The following is a 19,518-nucleotide window of genomic DNA, read 5'->3' on the forward strand; positions in this document are numbered from 1 at the left end:
TATTACATTATTAAAATATTACCAACCACAGGAAAGAGTGTTGTCATTAGCTTGAATTATTAAAGTTTATAGATTTAATTTGTTTTTCCTTTGCAGTATCTTTTATGTATAGGCCCATTACTTTCCAAATGTAACCTTTGGTTATTAACTCACTGGCTGATCCAAATTTCATTACTTCTCTTATATTCATCTGCCCTCCTTGAGCATGCTAGTGGGTAATGAAATGCTTACTACTTGTGAAGGAAAGAGAAAAGTAAAAGAAAAGACTCCAAAAGTGAATGGTGAATCTGGAATAACTGGAATTCATTGTAGTGTTACATGTTATTTTCTATGGAGGTAAGTGGATTTTTAGAAATACTTAAATCCTGGAGAATCACTAAAAATAAAAATGTACAATTGAAATCTGCATTTATTGATAATTACTTCAGTTTATCCTTCTACAAAAAACAAGAACAAACTAACAAATAAAAAACTATTTCATTTTTCCAAGACCTAATATCAAGTTAAATCAGAGGTAAAGACTCTGAACTATCAGGTTAAACGAGGAGTCAGGAGCTGCTGTCTCCTGCCAGTGGTAGCCAGCACAGCCACTCAGTGGAGCAGCATCAGCCCTGTGATCACTGGAGGAGCTCAGACTCCATGGAAATGGGCATCAGCCAGGGAAAAAAATTGCTTTCTAGTCAAACAAAACCGCACTTGTATGAAATGGTCTAGAAATTGTGATGACAGGAGACCTCTCCAACTTGGTGGAGAACAGGCCAGCTGTTTTTATGTCTGACTTCTGAGACATCTAGGCAGATACTGAACAAACTGTGACAAATAGGGTCAATCCCAGGAAGTCTTTGAAATTTGCCTTCCCTCTGGTCAAACAGTACAAATGGCTTGAATTCATTTTTCATGCTTGAGATGCAGATTCTATGAATTTTATATTTAAATGTGCTTAGTCAACTGCCAGGGCCTCCCAGCAAGGAATTCAATGCTTTTTGAAGCCCTTATTAGAGGAATGTGGACATACTGTTCTGTGGAACGGCTGTGTTTCTGGTACAGTGTGAGCCCAGGGTGGGCGTGAAGACCCAGGTGCACCTGAGCTCACCAGGGAAAATGTGATGTGCTGAACAGAAGCCCTTTTCAAGCTGAATCGAGTGCTCTTTCCTAATTCACATGCTGAAACCTTGCTCTCTCAGTTGTCTAAATTTGGAGACAGGCAATTAAGTTAAAATGAGGGTGGACCCCAATCTGACATAGTGTTCTTATTACCACAAGGAGATCTGGACAGAGAGAGAGAGACACACACACAGAGAGAGAGAGAGAGAGAGAGAGAGAGAGAGAGAGAGAGAGAGAGAGAGCACAAAGACAGGAGAAGCACGGCTGCCTACAAACGAGGAGAAAGCTGTGTAGGATCAAGCTGCCAACACTTTGCCCATGAATTTCCAGCTTTCTGATTGTGAGAAAATGAATTTTCATCACTTAAACCTCCCTTCCTGTGGTAACACAAGCAAACTCAACAAGCTGTACTTGTACAAGATGACCCTTTCTGCTCCCAACTGGGAGGAGATGAGCCTATGGATAAAAGTTTGGTGCGCATCAGTTACTTCAAGGGCTCCTAGAACAGAGGGAGGAGAGTGAGCAGTATGCGAAAGGAAAGGTATTTTTTTCCTTTTTAAATCTCCTTTTGCTTTATTATTACAAAAGCTTAATGCATTCATTATAGAAATATTATGCAGTATAAACCAGGCACACATATGTAATCCCAGCAATCTGTGAGACTGACACAAGAGGATCTCAAGTTTGTGTCTACCTAGGCAACTGAGTGAGACCCTGTCTCAAAACAACAGCAACAATAACAACACAACAACAACAACAACAAACTCAGGATACATTTCATTGTGAAGACACTGGATTCAAACCCAATGCTGCAAACAAAACAAAAAACAGAACAGGAAAACCCCAAAAGCAACAACAAAAAGATGAAAAAAATGGAAGAAACACAATATAACTGTGTCTCTCCACTTAAGGATAACCACACATTGTGTCTTTCCAGACTTTTTCCTATAAACAAACAAATCTACATATGTAATGCATACATGCATATATATAGGCGCAAAATGGAACAATTTATTTTTTGTGGTCATCTGTCAATGTCAGCAATGTCTCGCTTATAAAGCCATTTCCAGTGTCCAAAACTGTTCATTATAGGGTGGTATTCTAGAAGGGTACCGGGCATTAGATGCGTGGAGGTTCCAGCAGATGGAAAGATGGAAAGGCTTTGCAGCATTACTTTTAAGGTCATGCCTGTTTATATCCAGCTAGTCTATTTCAAGTGCCACATAAAGCCCCGTTACCAGGAACTCTATACTCAGCTGCTCTGGGCCTCACAGCCAAATTCCTAGGCAGGACAGTAGGGAAACTAGAGGACACTGAACATTAACGACACCAGTGATTTGGGGGAATTGCAGGTGGCTTGATGGAAGAGTGTGGCATGGAAGGAAGAGGCATTTCCCACCTTGGCGGAGTGACAGGTGTGCCGGGGCCAGTATGACCTGTGGTTGAGATGGGGCCTGTGAGCCCTGCCAGGAGGGACCCTATGGGATCAGCCTCCAGGAGTGCTAGGGAGAAGGAAATGTGAAGGGGTCTGCACTACCCACTTCAAGAGGAGGATTTATCTGTCAGGGACTCCAAGCCAGTAGTTGGACCTAGGGCTGGGCTCCAAGGGATCCCATGGCAGGGAGCCAGAGGTCACTGCAATTATGACCACTCCTTGTTAATTTTATCCCTCAAGCTTTCAGAGCCTGGGAAAATACAGGTTATTCTAGGGAATGAGAACAGAAGGACTGATAGCCTTTGCAGTTTTTCTGTGTTAATGCAAGATGCTATTTGATTTTGATTCGCTGCCCAGTAAAAGAGATCTCTGGGGGGCATAGTTAAATAGAAAGCTAAGCTAACCTTTCAATGGAAAAGAAAATGTTTTATTTTACAAACATGAAAATTATGTGGCACTCGATAAAATGTGTTGGCAAGTAAACTTCTGCTATATAATATGATAAATAAAATAGGTTAATTCTTCTTGGGAGAAGAAACTTTTTTCACTTATTGGAAGACTGCAGAACTTTCCTTTCTTTTATTTTCTTCTTCGTGGTTTTTTTTTTTTTTTTTTTTTCCTGAGGTGGAGTCTTGCTATATAGTTCAGGCTGGCCACGAACTCACTATGTAAGCAGGCCTCAAACTCACAACAATCCTCCTGCCTCAGCCTCTTGAGTGCTAGGATTACAGATACGGGCCTTCAGGCCTGCAAGAACTTTCCACAGGGGTCTGTTTAAGGATGATAGGCAGTGGTCGATGATTTGGGGACATATGGAACATTTGGAAAGGAAAGGGCATCTTCTTGTTGACAGGAAGGATGCTGGTGCACTCTTGTGTTTTGGGGTCTCACAGTATCTGCTCATCTTTGGGTCTTTGCTAGTCAGATATAACATCCAAATCGAAAAACTATCACACTGATTTTGAAATAAAAATATTGTAGATATGAGTGAAGAATTAATAACATTTTCATATATATACATATACATATATTCACTTTTAGCTATGTATATATCACTAAAAATGCATAGTTCAGAAAAGAAAAATAGTATGATGCTTTTCCAATACATGGTGTTACCCTCATATGGGGGACCCTAGGGGATGTCATATTTCATAGAAAACCCACTGTACTGCTGGACCCTTAGAAAAGAAGCTGAAAATGTGTGCAGCAATCTCAATGACCAAAGTTACCTAAGCAGCAGTTTACTGTATTAATAAATGTCTGAAAAATGATCGCCACCAATAATTTGAGCATCTCTAGTAGGGCAGAGGCCAAAGGTAGTTTGTATTAACCTTCGGGCATCACAATACACTTAGTATTAAAATATTTATACGAATTTTTCTTTCCCTGAAGTATGCATACATTTTTTGGTGGACTCTGTTGCATGCACACTTGCGTGTGTGCTGCTGGGGATGGCACTCACGGTCTCTGGTGCGCTCAGCATTACCACTGCAATGCATCCCTAGTCCCTGGTTTCTTTGAAATGCTGATTTAGTAGCCAAAGTTACTTCCCAAAATTAACACGTTACATTTGCCCAAGGCAATGAATAAATCTTCAATAAAACAAAAACAATTTCTTCTCCTGGATTGTTTTCTTCTGTTTCCAAGTGGCACCATGGAGAATTAATTCCTTCACAATGTAATTCACTGTAGCCTATCAAATTAAAAATGGTTATGGAGGAAACAAAGCTTACCGTCTATCACTGGCTTGGGCTGAGAGCTTTTGAGGCGCAGTGAGGGCCGGAAGCGGGTGCGGTCGTTGAAGCTCCAGCTCTTCTGCACTTTGGTGGGGCTGCCTTCCGCTGTGATGTCTGTGCTTGGGGACCTCCTGTCACCTACGGAGGCTTGTCTGCTCTTAATACTCTGGCCCCTCGGGCTAGCCATGCGCACTCGCTCCTTAAAACTTAGCTTCTGACTGTGGAGAACAGAGGCATGATTATTCCATTTCAAGCTATTTCTTCCAATTCATTTTAGTACATAATTTGATGAAACTGTATGCGGTCATGTATTTCAATAGATGAGATGTTTTCAACAAGTAGGAGCATAGAACTATATTTTTCCTTTGGTGAAAAGTTGAGTTTTTAAAATTTTTGTTTGCACTCATGTGAGATCTATCTAATGCAGGTATGTAATACATACCCTTCTTGGACTTGTTACAGAAAGGACTGAGACCAGGTGTAGCAGTCTGTACACAGTTATACTGGAGATAGACTGGTATGCATTTCGCTTAAAAAGTGTTGGGTAAATTTAGCTTTAGCCTCAACTTTTAAGATTTAAAAAAAGTTATTTTTTTTTGTTTGGGAGCAATTTCTCTCCAATTTTTAAACAGTTCCACAGGAAAACATGGATGACAGTTACATATAGATGTCCATTCAGCATGCATTTTATATTTCAGGCAAGATTATATATCCATAAATTCATGCAATCTTACAACAGTTAGTAGCACTGCATATGTACCAAACATATGACACTTAATAGGACATTTCTTTTATGCTTACATTCCTTCTTATGAGACAAAACCTATGCAAGGTAGAACAGTCTCGACATATAATGAATGTGATGAGTGATTAATAGGATGAGATGTAATTAATGTTTACTAACACAATTTTCTGCTGTTAAGCAGGTTATTGATTGCTGTGGCAGCTACTGGTAAATTATATTTGTTCAAACATTCAGTTCTTTGGGCCTGCACTGGGTTGAATTGTGTGCTGATAGAAGGAACATTATCAACAGCACACTCGAGAATGCATCTTCACACTTCCTTAATCTAGAGACTTGGTGTGATGTGCTGGGGAGGGCAGGCCCACATCTTTGAATTGGAGATAAAAATAGCCACGTAGCTGAGGCTTTTTGTGGGAATAAGATGAATCAGAAGAAGGTCTGCATACCCACTTTGTTTGGTTTCTTTTTCATTTGTAAGAGACTTGCACTACCCACTGGAAAGCAACAGGGTGTTATCAATGTGCTAGGGTCAGGGCACAGCAGGGACAAAGAAATAATGGGACAATGGATCCCAGGGAGAGTTGCTGGACCAGCTTTGCTGAGTCACATGTAGCCTTTGTGGGGATGAAGGCAACTCTCAGGGATCAGAATTATTTGAGACAAAGTGGAGACCTTGGGTTCCCCACTTAACGTAGTGTCCACCGTCCCTGACTGCAGCATGCCAACAACAAACATGTTTAGTGGTTATGCGTTTCACAGTTAATGAGAAAAAGTACATTGTCTTTCCATGCCGTGTTTAACAAACATTATTCTACAAGGCACTGTATTGTGTGTTTACATGAAAACAAATGAAATCATGGATTATGGTGGTCAGAGAGTTTTGGTCACAGGAAACAAATTGACCATGCAACTGCCAGCTCCCCTCTGCGATGCAGACAGCCAAGTCCAGGACTAGCTGAGGACACATGCACAGAACAGGCGGGCAGTCTCGTGATGAGGTCAGGTGAGCCGAGAGTTCTTTATGACAGTCCTGTCAGTTGAAGGGCTTCTCTGCACTAGATCAATGTGCGATTAAACGGTAGATTATATTACATTACGTGAGAGTAACAATAACATCAGAAAACTGAATCTTTTTATTCTCAGGCTAGGTTCTCCATGTCCTCTAAACCCTGGAATTATTTAAACACATCTTTCAAAGGATAGTGTCCAAAAATACTTGTCTTTAAAAATGTTTTTAATAGTAAAATTTTTGTGATTTTTTTGAAGTCTGGGGATTGAAGGTAAGGGTTTCAAACTGAGCTATATTCTCAAATGTTTTCTAAAATTTTAATTTAATGATTATTATTATTTATTTTCTTGAGATAAGGTCTCACTAAGTTCTATAGGCTGAGCTTAAACCTGTGATACTTCTGTCTCCGCCTGAATCTCTTTTTGACTTTAACATATCTGTTCCATAATTTACATGTATCATGGGTTGCTTTAGGAAATATATGCTTACTTTTGTACCCTTTTTAAGTAAGTGGTCAGCTAGAAATAACTATCATTACAAATGCCATCTCTGTCTATGGCCATACCACCCCAAAACGTGCCGAACTCGTCTGATCTCCAAAGCTAAGCAGGGTCGGGCCTGGTTAGTACTTGGATGGGAGACAAATGCCATCTCTATTCTTGTTCTTACCTAATATTAACTTTTACTGGAACTAACAGACACTAACTACTATAGTAGGCTGGGCTTAGTACGTACCTAATTACTTTCTCAAACTTTCAAGACATCTCTTTTTATATTAACTAAATGAACAGGAAACTGATGAACAATGATAAAAACTTATTTAATAGAAACTTTATTCTTTTAAAAAACTTTGATTGCTAAAAAAATAAAAAGTATCTAGAATGAAAGGTATCAATTTTAAATCTACCATTGTTTATTTATAACAGTAAAATATTTAAAAATTGCTCCAATAAAATATATCTAAAATGATCTATGAAACATTTTGATACTATCTTTATGGAATAATAGAAAGTGAAAATAACATTTTCTGAATCTTGGTACCACTTAAAGCACTTAAAATTGATATAAATGAATTCTAGACACCATTTCCTTTGTGTTTTTCTAATCTACATGACTTTGTTAATGTCTACTAATTAAAAAATATCAAGAACTATTTTGAAATAAACACATTACTCATTAAATTAAAGAAAACACTATTTTCACTTTCTCTTCAGACAGAATTGGATGATGGATAAGACTAACATCCTGACCCAGGAATAGTAGGTAATTCCCCCCATCCCAAGGCAAAGATCTGTTAAGTCCTCTCACAAAAAACAAAATAAACAAACAAATAACCCCTTACTATTGTAAATTCTACTTCATTTCCCCTTTGGAAATCAAGAGTATTTTAATTATATGGTATTAAACTGATTAGGTAGATGTCACTGAAAACACACATTGATTAAACATATAGACTTTTCATTGGCACGTTAAAGTTTCAATTATTTTGCTGTCTTTTTCTGACACTCACAACTGTCATTTTTGAGAATTATGTAGCAGTGAGTTGAGGGAGAATGCCAGGAATAATCCCCAGGAGACCAAAAAGTAGGTCTTTTCTTGGAGAAAGTAACCAAAGGTCGCTGTGGTCATTGACGGGCGCGCCTTTTGTGGTACACAATCCCACATTCCCAGCTGAGGACCATGCTCAGGGGAGCCCGCCAAACTGCTCCACAAGGAGACTATTTCCCTCCCTCCCAGGAGCCAGATGTCCAAGCTACTCAAATGGCCCAGCATGCGGTGTACTGCCGGATGCTCCCTGCTAGGAACTGCGCGGTAGCATAACCCCACAGCAGTTCTCTAGGACTTGGAGTGCTGTAGTTACTGTTATACTTAATTGAGGGTTTAGCCCTTGTTGGGATAAGCATTCTGCAGTCAACTTCCCTCAGGCACACTGGGGCACAATCCTGTGCGTGCAGGAGCCCAGAGGTTCTCCCACCACAAGGAGGCGCCAAGGGGCTGAGTGCCAGGGCTGTGCGGGACCCTGCCTATTAGTGCCAGTGGTGGAGAGATCAAAGCAAGCAACAAGCAACAAGAATTACAAGCGGGCTGAAGACCTCATTCAAGAAGTCCCTGAGGAGAGTGAGTCTGAGAAGAGGGCTCAGGTGGGGAGGCGGTATAACCTGGTCATGCACCTGAGGTTAGTTGGCATTCTCAAATCTCATGTCAACAGCCAGGATGCGGGGTACCTCTGCTTCCGTGAGGTGTACATTCTGAAGAGCTTCTGCTTATTACTGCAGAGCTTACTAGAGTGGGGGAAATAGAGCAGCGCATTACTAGGCATTTCACCACCAGGAAAGTGCTTAGGGGGTTCTATCTTGCTCTTTCGAAAAACACAGACTTTTGGCTTTGTTGTTTTTTGCAGATAAGTACACAGACTTTAAGCAGGAAGAACTCTGTAGTTTAAATGTGCTGCTCGAAATACAAGTAGGGCTCTTAGGTGTTAGGTTGAAATAACTGGCTTTGAAATAAAGCATTATTAATGATGATAGTCTATGTGCAAGCAATCTGTTTCCTATGAGAGTAAGAATACGAATATTTTAGAACATAGCAAGTCCTGTAATAAATATCTATGTAGCATGGTAAAAATGCTTGAGGAATAAAATATTTCAGAAATTTTAAGAAAAAATATTTACAAAAGTCAGTGATGTAGATAACATTAATTGTTTTGAAATTTAAGACAGAGATTCTTGATTTGGGTGAAACACCTGTAGTTACAGTTAATATAAGTAATCATGTCTCAGCTAGAACACCTGTTAACAAACAGGAAGATTCCAGGTGACTAGTTTTTCTTTTTTAAGTATATTTCTTATTTAAAATTCTACAGTGTGTTTTCAAAAGAGTAAATCCTTTCCCTCTATCAATAAACGTGATCAGAAGGAAAGGCCATTTTGAAAAGATTGTTTTGGACCAATGTAACATTTTGACAAGAAGGACCTTAACTGACTTTGCTGGAGAGAAAGTAAACTCTTGTGGTACTGGGTTTAGTTTGACAACACATGCATATCATTCATCACACACAGAAGGAAGAAAAGCAGAAAGGAGAAGCAGTAGAGATACAAGAACACACAATCTCTTCCCCGAGGGTTCCAGAATCCTGCCACAAGGACCACACCCTGCGCAGAGCCCCATATAGCAACTGCACTCCAGCTGTCTGGATGAAGCACTCAATAGATCACAGCACACATTTGTAATACAATGAAAGGAAATTATTTGCATCTTAACTTTTAACACATGCGTCTTGGTAACAGTCTTATAGTTACTGGCTAAGGCAAGTTTAGACTGTTTGCTGACTTGGAATCTGAGGTGGCTCTACTGATGCTTACTTAGGGAACAAAGTTAGGCAGCCGTGTAGATTAAGAAGACATGGTAAGTGGAGGCAGTGAGATTCACAGACAACCCCTAACCCTCACAGGCTATGATCTGTTCTTACAGCAATGAAAATTTAGGTAGGGGAGAGGTAAAAGCCTTCTGAAGCAGTGTGATGACTCACTGACCACTACTTGGTGACCTGGGCAGGGAGAAAAACTTAGGTTCCCTAGGTGAGAATACTGGGCTAATGTTTCCAGATGGGTTTGCAAGTAAATTCCATTCTGTGAAAGTGACAGTTGATGCTGCACAGAGAGAAACTGTCCAACTGCAGAAATGAGTTAGAAAATTGTCAATGAGATGATTAATTAGAATAAAGTGAACAAACAAATTTACCACTACATGTATGAGATGAGAGCAATTTCAGAGGGAAGACAAGAAATGAGTAAGAAAATGATGCTGAACATTATATTTATAGTCTCAGTGGAGGAAGAACAGCTGGCTCAGATGAGACCAACAGTAATTTTTGTACTGATCCTATATCACATAACCAAAGAAACTTTCTCTTTATCATTACTATATTAAAAATGCTCTTGTTGGAACAGGTAGTTTGTATTTGTAAAGAAAAAGTTTTGACCTGTCACAAACAATATGGCATTGTTTCTTAGCTTGAAACATTATAGATGAATTTTGTTTAAACACACCCTAATTTCAGTGTGGAAAGAAATGATTTCTCTATGTGATGAGCATATCTGAACACAGGCAACATAATTAACCACTGTATGAGTGTGTTTGACTTCCATCCATTCTGTAGACAGAATGGGTGGCTGGAGGCAGAGTCCTGGCTCTCACTCTGTGACACAGCCGGTGCTGTGAGAGGGTGTTGGTGACTGTTCTGAGTTTATCAGCTCATCCTAGATTACTTTCAATTTTTACCACAACGAAAAATCACAAAAAAGAATGTAGGAGTTTCTAGGCTTAGAGGTAGGTGAAACACCAAAATTTTGCCTTTCACTGGGTCTGAAGCTTATCTATTCAGCTGATCTGAGATCACCCTCAGTCTATGGCCATACCATCCAGAACACACCAGATCTCCCCTGAAATCACCCTCTATGACCTCATAGCCCCACAGGCAGTGAAGGACTATGCAACTGTGTGTGTGTGTGTGTGTGTGTGTGCGCGTGTGCTCATTAGTTCATCTGAAATGAGGTCAAGTATTAATTAAGAATATTCCAGACTCAGAGCTGCTTTCCTCCAAGAGAGAAGTCTGATTATAAATACATTTTCCTTTGTGCATATTTTGCTTGCTAAGGAAAAATTTGTAACTTTCAAAGATGGCACTCTTGCTTCTGTTATTACAATAGCCTTTCTGCATTCATTATGCAGCATTATGAATTCCACTGTTCAGGAAGCACAAGGTGAAAGCTAAGGAGCTTCAGTGTGTACACTTTTATGTCAAGTAAGATACTAACAAATAAATAGAAGCCTTCAGCTTATTTCCTTTAGATCACTGCAATGTTATTTCTTCTTTCTTGATATTTCTATTTCCTGTTTTTGTTTGTGCTTTATTTCTCTTCATATAAACTAGCTGACCTTGGGGATAGTTTATTACTGTATCTAGGAATTGAGCCCATGATGTCTATCATAACTTCACCTTGGTGGTACAATAGATACTTGCAGAATGGAAGTCAAGGTATCCAGGATAAGTAGTAAAACAGGATTTGTATTAAGGTGTTTTTAATTGTAGAGCAGTAAGAAATTTCAGTGCCTGATTCTCTAAGTCATAAACCAGTTCATCGTTTTTGTACATATTCAAACCTGCAAACGAGTTATCTTTGACAATCTGTTTCTAGCATCCAGCATAGGTTTAAATGTTTTAGGTACGTGGGGACACCATGAAATTTATGAAATTGGATGGGTAGTCTTTCTGTATCGTGCCAGATGGCTAGGAGCTGACTCTTGGACAAGTGATCTGAAGCTCCAGAGCAATACTTTGATTCTGTCTTTGCTTTCTGCCACACTAACATTTGGAAAATGTTATTATCCCTCACTCAGGATTGCCAGAAAGGTCATGCTTTCCCAAGCACCTGTACAGGATTTACAGACTTCCCTTTTGGCCAGCAACAGCTCCATTTTGGAGGATGAAACCAAGATAGGTGATTTTACTCCTAAATACTTCTGGAATCTGTGCCACTGGTGATCTATCTCTGCCCTTAGAATTGAGACAAGTCATCCTTTTGTAGATAGGCAGATCCTGAGATGAGGAAAGTGTTTTAAGATATCACCAAAGAGGCTACAACATAGATTATGATGGCTATGATTTATTTTGTATAATATTTTTTAAAAGGAGTTGTCATAATAGAAGGACAGTGAGGTCAGCTTGCGTCATCCAGTGTCTATGAAAAGAATATTCTGAGACTGACCAGAGCCACTCTTTGGTCAGAAATATCTCTAAAGTGGAGTCAAGTCTTAAGGCAATCAAAAATTTCTGAATGTATCACTCAGGAATATCTGATGTTCTTGTACTAACTGTATACCTACCATCCCTAAGTACCTAGGTTATCACCCACTGGGAGGGCCTCCAGAGGTATACGATACTGTATCTGCCTCTCAGCATACATGAATATATTTATGTTTTGCTTTGAGAATGTTTTTAAGTGTTAATGCAGAAATAAGTAACTGAGTCTCATCACTTTCAAAACTGATTTTGGTGCTGGGTTAATATTGCATAATTAATGTCATTATCAAAACAGCACAAAGCTGATGGAACAATTCCTGGACAACACTGACTCCCACCTAGACACTGAATCTGTGAAGGGCAATGCCTTCATTTTTTCTTTACTAAAACAAGAAAAGAAAACAAGTAAAGTGAAAGTACTTGTGTTCTTTTTTCCCTTCCAGGAACTTGCTGTTCTCTTGCTGGTCTGCCTCCACCACCCCTTACACCATCAGTGTGGGGGTCAGCCTGGTTCTGTCCTGCAGGACATTGCTCCTAAATCCAGATCTTTCTTTGTGCTTGTTAAACCAAGTCAAAAATTCCTCACTTACTTTCTATTTCCCTAGGTCTAACTCTGTGTTACCTAATCTGACTGGTACGTCCTTCTGTAACATGAAGGAGTGACCAAGAGCTATTTGGAGACATTTGAGGAGGACTTTCTTCCTCTAGAAAGATGGGGTGTATTTTTGAACCAGCTCACTGAAGTAAACCTCAGTGCTCAATGAGTGGGAGAGATTCACCTCTTGAACATAATGGGCCTTTTGCCAAAAAGTAATAAAATACTATTTTCTCAACCCCAAAGGACCCCAAAGAAGTAAAGGCTGCTGTCCAATCTCAAAACATTCAGAAAAAATTTCTCTTTTTGAAAATGTCTCTAGATGATTGAATTTTAAATATCTGGAGAAGAATTCTGTCCAGGAAAACGAAATTACTTTGCTCCCAGAATCTTCTATGATCTACAAATTGCTCAAAGCTGTGTGTGAGTTAGGGAAAGGCACTTCTGCTTCCAAGGAGGGAGAAATCAGTGAAAACCAGCAAACTTTGCAGGCAATCTTGTGAAAGGTCACTTTCAATCATCTTGAATTTGTTGACCGATTTCACTCATGAGACACATTTGAAACATCCATTAGGTATCGGCTTTACACATGAACATGTAGCAAAAAAGAAATCACAAACCTGCTTGTTGCTTCCCCTTGTTCTTTCCTTCAGGTGCGTGCAGAAAGAAGAGAAATGATGACAGACTGGTGAATACACTTACAGCACTTAATAATGGCCAAATTGAAGACTGGGAATTAAGGACCTCAACGACCCTTTCAAGTATGACCCAGAAAAGCGGAATTATTGATAATAAATATACCCACATAGCATAGGTCTGAGACAACACAAGATCCAATACAGCCCACAAATAGCCCAAAACCACAGACTCCTCATTAACTGTCGATATCCACTGATCTGCTCAGCATTACTGGAAGTTCTTAGAAGGTTGCTGGTTCAATGTAGTTGTAGTTGTTGTGTCCTAAGTAGACTTCTGGGTTTCCAAGTTTGAATTCATTAATACGTGACTGTGACTCTGCAACTCAGTCACTTGTTAAAGCAGATTTTTCTTTTCCTATTGCATAAAGTATGAGTTCCTTTTGAGTAAATAAGATACCAAGAAAATCTATTGGAACTCCTCTCTCTTACTGTTGAGTGGCAATTTTAATAACTTATTTTAGTAAATTTCATCTGGTCAACATGGTGTAGAGTCACTCTCTGAAAATGAGCCAGAGGCCTCTGGGCAAGCATCTCACTGTTTTGTGAGTATTATTTTTTAGATGACTACATTGCACGCACTAGATTGACTTCTTAAGGCTCTGAACGTCACTTAAAGGAGTCTGAGAGTACATTAAAATTGTAGGCAGTCATATTTTGAAGATGACTGGCATTACTGGAGCTCTCAATTTCCCACAGATTCATGAAATATCTGATTCATTATCTAACATTTACCTGCATTTCATCCTTTAGGAAGAAAACTAAGAAAAATATTCCCCTCTATAAATCTTTCCGTCATTAAAATGAAACTTTGACATAGTACTTGTCACACCTGAAAGGTGCATCTAAGGGACAGACTGGACCAAAAATAGAGAGCAAGAAAGTGCTGCTTTGTGTCCCTAGCAGGTTTGGAGTGGGAGAGGCATCAGGCCTCTTTCCTCTCAGTCGTCTTTCATATTTCTCCCTGGAATAAGCTTGTGGAGTCAAAATATCCTACATAGCCATCAAACTGTGGGGAACCAGAGCTGATATTCTTTAATGATGAAAATATCACTGCTGCTGCTGGTGGTGATGATGATGTTGTTGATGATCTTTTCCCTGACCACCTATTTGAAATGTTCCCTAAACTTGTTCTTTATTTTACTTTTCTCCTTAGCATTTATCGTCACTTGATGTATGATCAATTTTACTGTCTATTCCTGGTATCCCTTGTATGCAGACTTCTTGCATCCTGAGATTCTCTTTTTTTTTTTTTTCTTTTTGACTCCTGCATTCCTAGCGCATGGAACAGCACGCAGAGATATTCCATGAATGCTGGTTGAAGGCTTAGACTTGGAATGCTAAAGGGAAATGTGATATATAAATAAAAAGAAGTTTGGTCTGTTTCTTACATTCTCACCCAGTAAGCCAGCTAGTTATATATATAAAGATAGTCCTTTAAATCACCTTTAATTAAAACCTATTTGATTAAAGTAGGTTTTCTTTTTAAAGCAAAGGTTCTGCACTTAGCTTAAGGGAATCTGAGAATGCAGTAAAATTGTAGGCAATTTTTTTATTTTTGGTGCATTGATTATTATTCTTGGGGGAGAGTTCATAATTTCCGTCATATTCTTTGTGATTTATCAAGGAACAGTAACAACAATAATAACAACAACATCATCGCTATCAACAACAACAGTAACAACAACAGCTAAGAACCACAAGAACTGTGCAGTATCTCTGGAGGAAGGGAGAGGGTATTCCAATTCCCATGGAATTTACCAGTGACTGTGTCACTGTGGGTGGGCAGACAAGTGTTCAGCATGAATGGGCTAAGTCTCAGGTTAATGAGGATGTAGGGAAGGGGCGGGAGGCGTTGGATGACAGGCGACCTGGGACAGGTTTGAGGCAGGTGTTTGAATCAATCCTCCTCCACATCCACCCCCACCAACAACAAGGAGGACAGCATAGGAAAAAAATTACATGAGCAGAATCATACTTGATGAACTGGGAGAATTTGACTCATTATTAAATAGATTCTTTCAGGCTTCAGAATGACTTTTAATCCAAAAACTGCAGCAAGTGGGAAGCTAAATAATCACATATGATAATAGATCACTCTCTTCTGTCATTTGAGAACCTTCTACTGATTTTCTTACTAAACTTTCTCTTTTAAGTTTATCTCAAAAACTTCTTGAAGGTAAGGACTATAATATCTATATAGTACTCATTTTTAATCCTTCACCCAAGGAATAGATGGCATAGTTACAATCCTTTCATTTTTATATAGTAAAACTTTGAAAAGATCTAATATTCTATAAAAAGAGTTCAACTAAACTTTAAGATCTAAATGGAAAGAGAATACTATTTCACATGTTCACTCAATAGCGCTCAAGCTTCTCTCCTTGCTAAGGATCCTCCCCTCTAAAATCCTAGGGTAAGTGTTGCAAAGAATACCTTTGTGATGACAGTCTTAGCTTGTAGGAGACATATTTTGTTAGGAACTATCTTGCCAGAGCTTTGCGTTTTTTGTGTATGAAAGGGAAAACTGAAGCCCAGGGCAAGACAGGGAGACCACTTAATGAAATTAATGATCGGTTTGCTATTTTCCAATTGGGTACATGGTGCTGTCTCGCAAACCCCCAATAGTGTGGCCCTGCCAGGGACAGGTATGATGCTATCTGTAGCTGGTCTCCTTTCCAGATGGGTAAGATCAGGTGGTCCTCCTGAGTCACAGAAGTGATGCATCCTGAATCCCATGAAACTCTAAGATTAGGGGTTTTGTTCGGAGGGACGTAGCCATGTTCTAAGACATGAGGCTAGAGAAGCAATTTAATACTTTTTGAGAACAATTTGAAGAACTGACTATTCTAATCAAGCTGGGTGACTCATAGAAAGCCTTTCTCATGATTTACTGGCTTTGAAGTATCAATGAGGGCTTCTTTAATTAGACGGATGATTATGACTTAATATGTGCTTTGCTATGGAGCTGGTCTAATAGTTTAAGACTAATGACTTTTTTTTAAAAAAAATTAAAGACCATTGTGGTAAAATTAAGGCTGTTTATAACTCCTCATGTTCTCCCTTCCTTTTAGGTACGTGGTAGGGTCAATATCTTCCAATTCTCTTGAGTTTAGGGATGACCAGAGAATTCACTTTGGCTAATGAAACGTGAATAGACTATTACTTTAAAATTTGTTTGAATGATAATTCCAAATTTTAATCTGATTGGTCCCATTGCCTCATTTAAATTCTAATCATATCACACAATTTTTCCATTTTATAGCTATTGATATAAATTTGATCTACATGTGAAAGCTCCACCCTGTAAAAGATCCAGATGAGAAATGACTGTGTCAGACTCAAATGAGCAAAGATACATCACTTGCCAAGAACTCCCCTCGGTGAGTGGAAGATAATCCTTGTTTTTAAAGAACTGAGGTGCTTCCTTTTAGAACTGTGGAGAGTTTTATGAGATGAGATAGTGGAAAATTAATGTAAAACAGTAGAAAGACATTTCTACAAAAGTCTGGGGATGGTGAGGAATGATAACTGATTCCATTTAGTTTTGTGCTTGAGTTGCTGCTAAATAGATACAAATCTCATTAAGACCACCAGAAAATAAAACAAGGCAAAGTCAACACTTTTTGTGTGTGAATATTGTTTGTTTAACAAACCCCAACAGACCCTTCCACAGGAGCAGCTGTTACACTGATACCTACTTGGTGGGGCTGCAGGTGTGCAAAGCCTTCAAGTGTGGCTTCCAGGTTGCAATGGAAACGGATTTCTCATCTGCTGCATAACTGCGCCAAACACACTGCATGTGGCATAGACGAGGTCGGAAAAAGAGACGGTAAGAAACAGAATGAAATGAAAACGGAGATTATTAAGTTACTACACGTTAAGAATCTTTTCCTCATCATAACTATCCTGGATGAATTTCCAAAGGTAAAAGAGAACTTTGGCATGTCCAGTTGGCTAACACTATTCTGCACATCAGAATTGCTTTTTTCTCGGTTCATGAACTTAATTCTCACAATTCTGGTTGCAAACTGAGTTGCGTGAGAATCAAATCAAATTCGATGATTTGTAGTGTTTCTCCTATGTTGTATTCTAGCACTTTCGTTGTTTCTGGTTTTCAATGGTGTCTTTATGGAGAAACTTGATTCAGTTCTCACCCAGTTTGGTTTGTAACCAGAATCGTGGAGAGAACTGACAGAGGCACTAAATTGCATCTTTTCTTCTCTATGCATATTATACCTCAGTAAAATTTTTATAACTGCTGTGATACAGTAGAAAAATATGTGGTAGAAACCAAGGAATTTTTTTGTTTTCAAGAAGGGTTTCTAAAAATAATTGCTAGCAGAATTTTTTGCTTGAAGTCTTGCTCCTGTGGCTCATGTCAATGTAACTGAAAAAATCTGTGAAAATTTGTGCTAAGCATCTTAACATTTTACATGTAACAATTATCATCATAGCATCTTGAAGTGTTAGCTTTTGCAACCATGCACGCACAACTTTTAGCTATCTAGAATAATCAATGAAAACACATGAATTTAGTTTACAGCTCTTTCTGTAGTAATGAGACCAGCATGTTGAGGGCACAGGTGCTGCTTTTATTGAACAGTTTCCACTTGATCAACAGACTGGGATTCATAGAGCAGGTCCATGCATTAGTTAATTCCAGTTTAAAAAAATCCAAAACAACAACAAAAACAAAAATAGGACCAAGGCATTACTTGTTAATATTATAACAGGGGGCTCTTTGAGAAAATTAGTAATTTTCTTTACAGTAAGACTTGGATTCTTTGCTCTTTTTCTATAAAAGTAATCTTAGCAGCTAAGCTCTTTTCCCCCTCATTACTCTGCCCCTAAAAATGTCTTGTAAATGAGAGGTGCAGAAGGAGCAAGTGGTACCTATCACGGGGCTGTTACTATTTAACAATCAAAATGGAAGTGGAAAGGGTAATGCTATTACTTTTATATCTTAATAACATTGTCCTGTTCTTGCTCCCAGCTAATTGCTTCTAACAGCTGAGATTCAAACCCACATTCAGCTGAGCTAGTACCTGATGTTCTCATACTTAAGGCCCAAGTCACATAGTGGTTGCCAAGAGAAAAGTGATACCCCAGAGAGATTTCCTATGGCTAATTTACATGGTATAGTGACTTCAAAGGACAAGCTAACAAGAGGCATGGAAGCCAGATTTGCTACTTATCAAGCAAGGCTGGTGCTCTAAGTGGCCAAATGCAATTTGAACTTTGCTCTATAATTTTGTGTCAGGATAATTCAGTTTTAGGGGAGCATTATTTTGTATTGTCTGGAGTAGTTTACTTATGGCAAGGCTGACTATTTGTGGAAATGGTCCAGAAGGCTTCAGCTGGCCAACCAAAGCTCTGTTAACATGGAACTTACTTTTTTCAAAGTATGCAGTTTAGAATATTAATCCTACAAAATTTAGGGTGTAAGTCAACAATCCTTTCCCCCTTTGCATTAAAGTCTGCTTTTTAGCAGCAATCTCTTCAACTCTTATAGTTGTTGTTTTTGTTCTTAAGAATGCTTATTTTTAAGAATCATGCTCATAATTATATTTCTTGATTCTTCAGCTTCAGGCATTATTCATTAACCATGGCCTACTGAGTGCCATTTTCTTCTAATTTCATATTTCCAATATTTTTATATCACAATTTTAGTTAGTGTTTGCCTTACTATGAGCATGTAACTATTGTTGCAAGTTCAGCAGTATAATTTCTTGTGACCACTCTAACTTTCCTGTATAATACTTTCATTTTTCTTGGAGGGATTACTGCCCTATTATAATTTTCTGATTTGCCTTCATGGAGGTATTATAAACACATTCTTCATCTCATCTACAGATCTCTGAAGTTCTTCTTGTTAATATACCACAAAATCTGTCAGTTTGACATTTTGTACTGTTGAGGATGGCTTTTCTGGTGCTCACACCTCTTCCTCTAACAGCGTCCACCCTGCTGGGCCTGCTGTCTTGGGACTGTCCTACCTTTACCCTTTGCCTACCTTTTCCCCTTTCCTGCGTAGGAATTCTCATTTCCTGAATGCCATGCTTGTTACTCTCTTGGTTCATCTTGTTTTGGAAGAGCAATCCTATCTAGGAAGTTTTCTGGAGTCAAGGAAAATACTGATTTTTGAGGTTGTCTATGTGCAAACATCTTTGTGCTGCTCTTACACTCCATAAATGGTTTGGCTCCATATGGAAGTCCTGGTTGGATGTAATTTTCTTCCATAATTTTGAATGCCTTGTTTCACTGTCTTTTCATTTTAGAGTTACTAATGGGATAGACAGTGCCATCCTGACTTTTGATTCTTTGGATATGTGCTGACAGCATTTAGGATCTCTTTGTAGGTATTCTGATATCTCATTATAATGATCCTGGAAT

General features: G+C 38.8%; 1 protein-coding gene and 1 long non-coding RNA gene across 7 annotated transcripts in view; one reads left to right on the plus strand and one right to left on the minus strand.

Moving 5' to 3' along the window:
- Positions 1–19,518, minus strand: part of Kcnq5 (potassium voltage-gated channel subfamily Q member 5) — a 513,487-nt gene that overhangs the window by 56,580 nt on the left and 437,389 nt on the right. For 4 of the 6 annotated variants that reach the window (XM_063226942.1, XM_063226947.1, XM_063226948.1 and 1 more), the window contains 4 exons: positions 16,824–16,918; positions 13,048–13,074; positions 8,255–8,311; positions 4,273–4,493 (listed from right to left, as the gene is read on the minus strand). In XM_063226942.1, the coding sequence (XP_063083012.1) occupies positions 4,273–4,493; positions 8,255–8,311; positions 13,048–13,074; positions 16,824–16,918 (400 nt within the window). The remainder of the gene's footprint in view (positions 1–4,272; positions 4,494–8,254; positions 8,312–13,047; positions 13,075–16,823; positions 16,919–19,518) is intronic. The other 2 variants (XM_063226943.1, XM_063226945.1) reach the window with 2 other exon arrangements.
- LOC134470764 (uncharacterized) overlaps positions 1–19,518 on the plus strand; it is a 29,092-nt gene that overhangs the window by 6,036 nt on the left and 3,538 nt on the right. The window contains exons 2-3 of the long non-coding RNA XR_010039929.1: positions 16,388–16,505; positions 16,787–16,954. This is a non-coding gene — a long non-coding RNA (uncharacterized LOC134470764). The remainder of the gene's footprint in view (positions 1–16,387; positions 16,506–16,786; positions 16,955–19,518) is intronic.

This window comes from Cavia porcellus, unplaced genomic scaffold, assembly GCF_034190915.1.
Source record: "Cavia porcellus strain 051 isolate PalLab524CR breed Dunkin Hartley unplaced genomic scaffold, mCavPor4.1 scaffold_16, whole genome shotgun sequence".
Taxonomy (NCBI): Eukaryota; Metazoa; Chordata; class Mammalia; order Rodentia; family Caviidae; genus Cavia; species Cavia porcellus.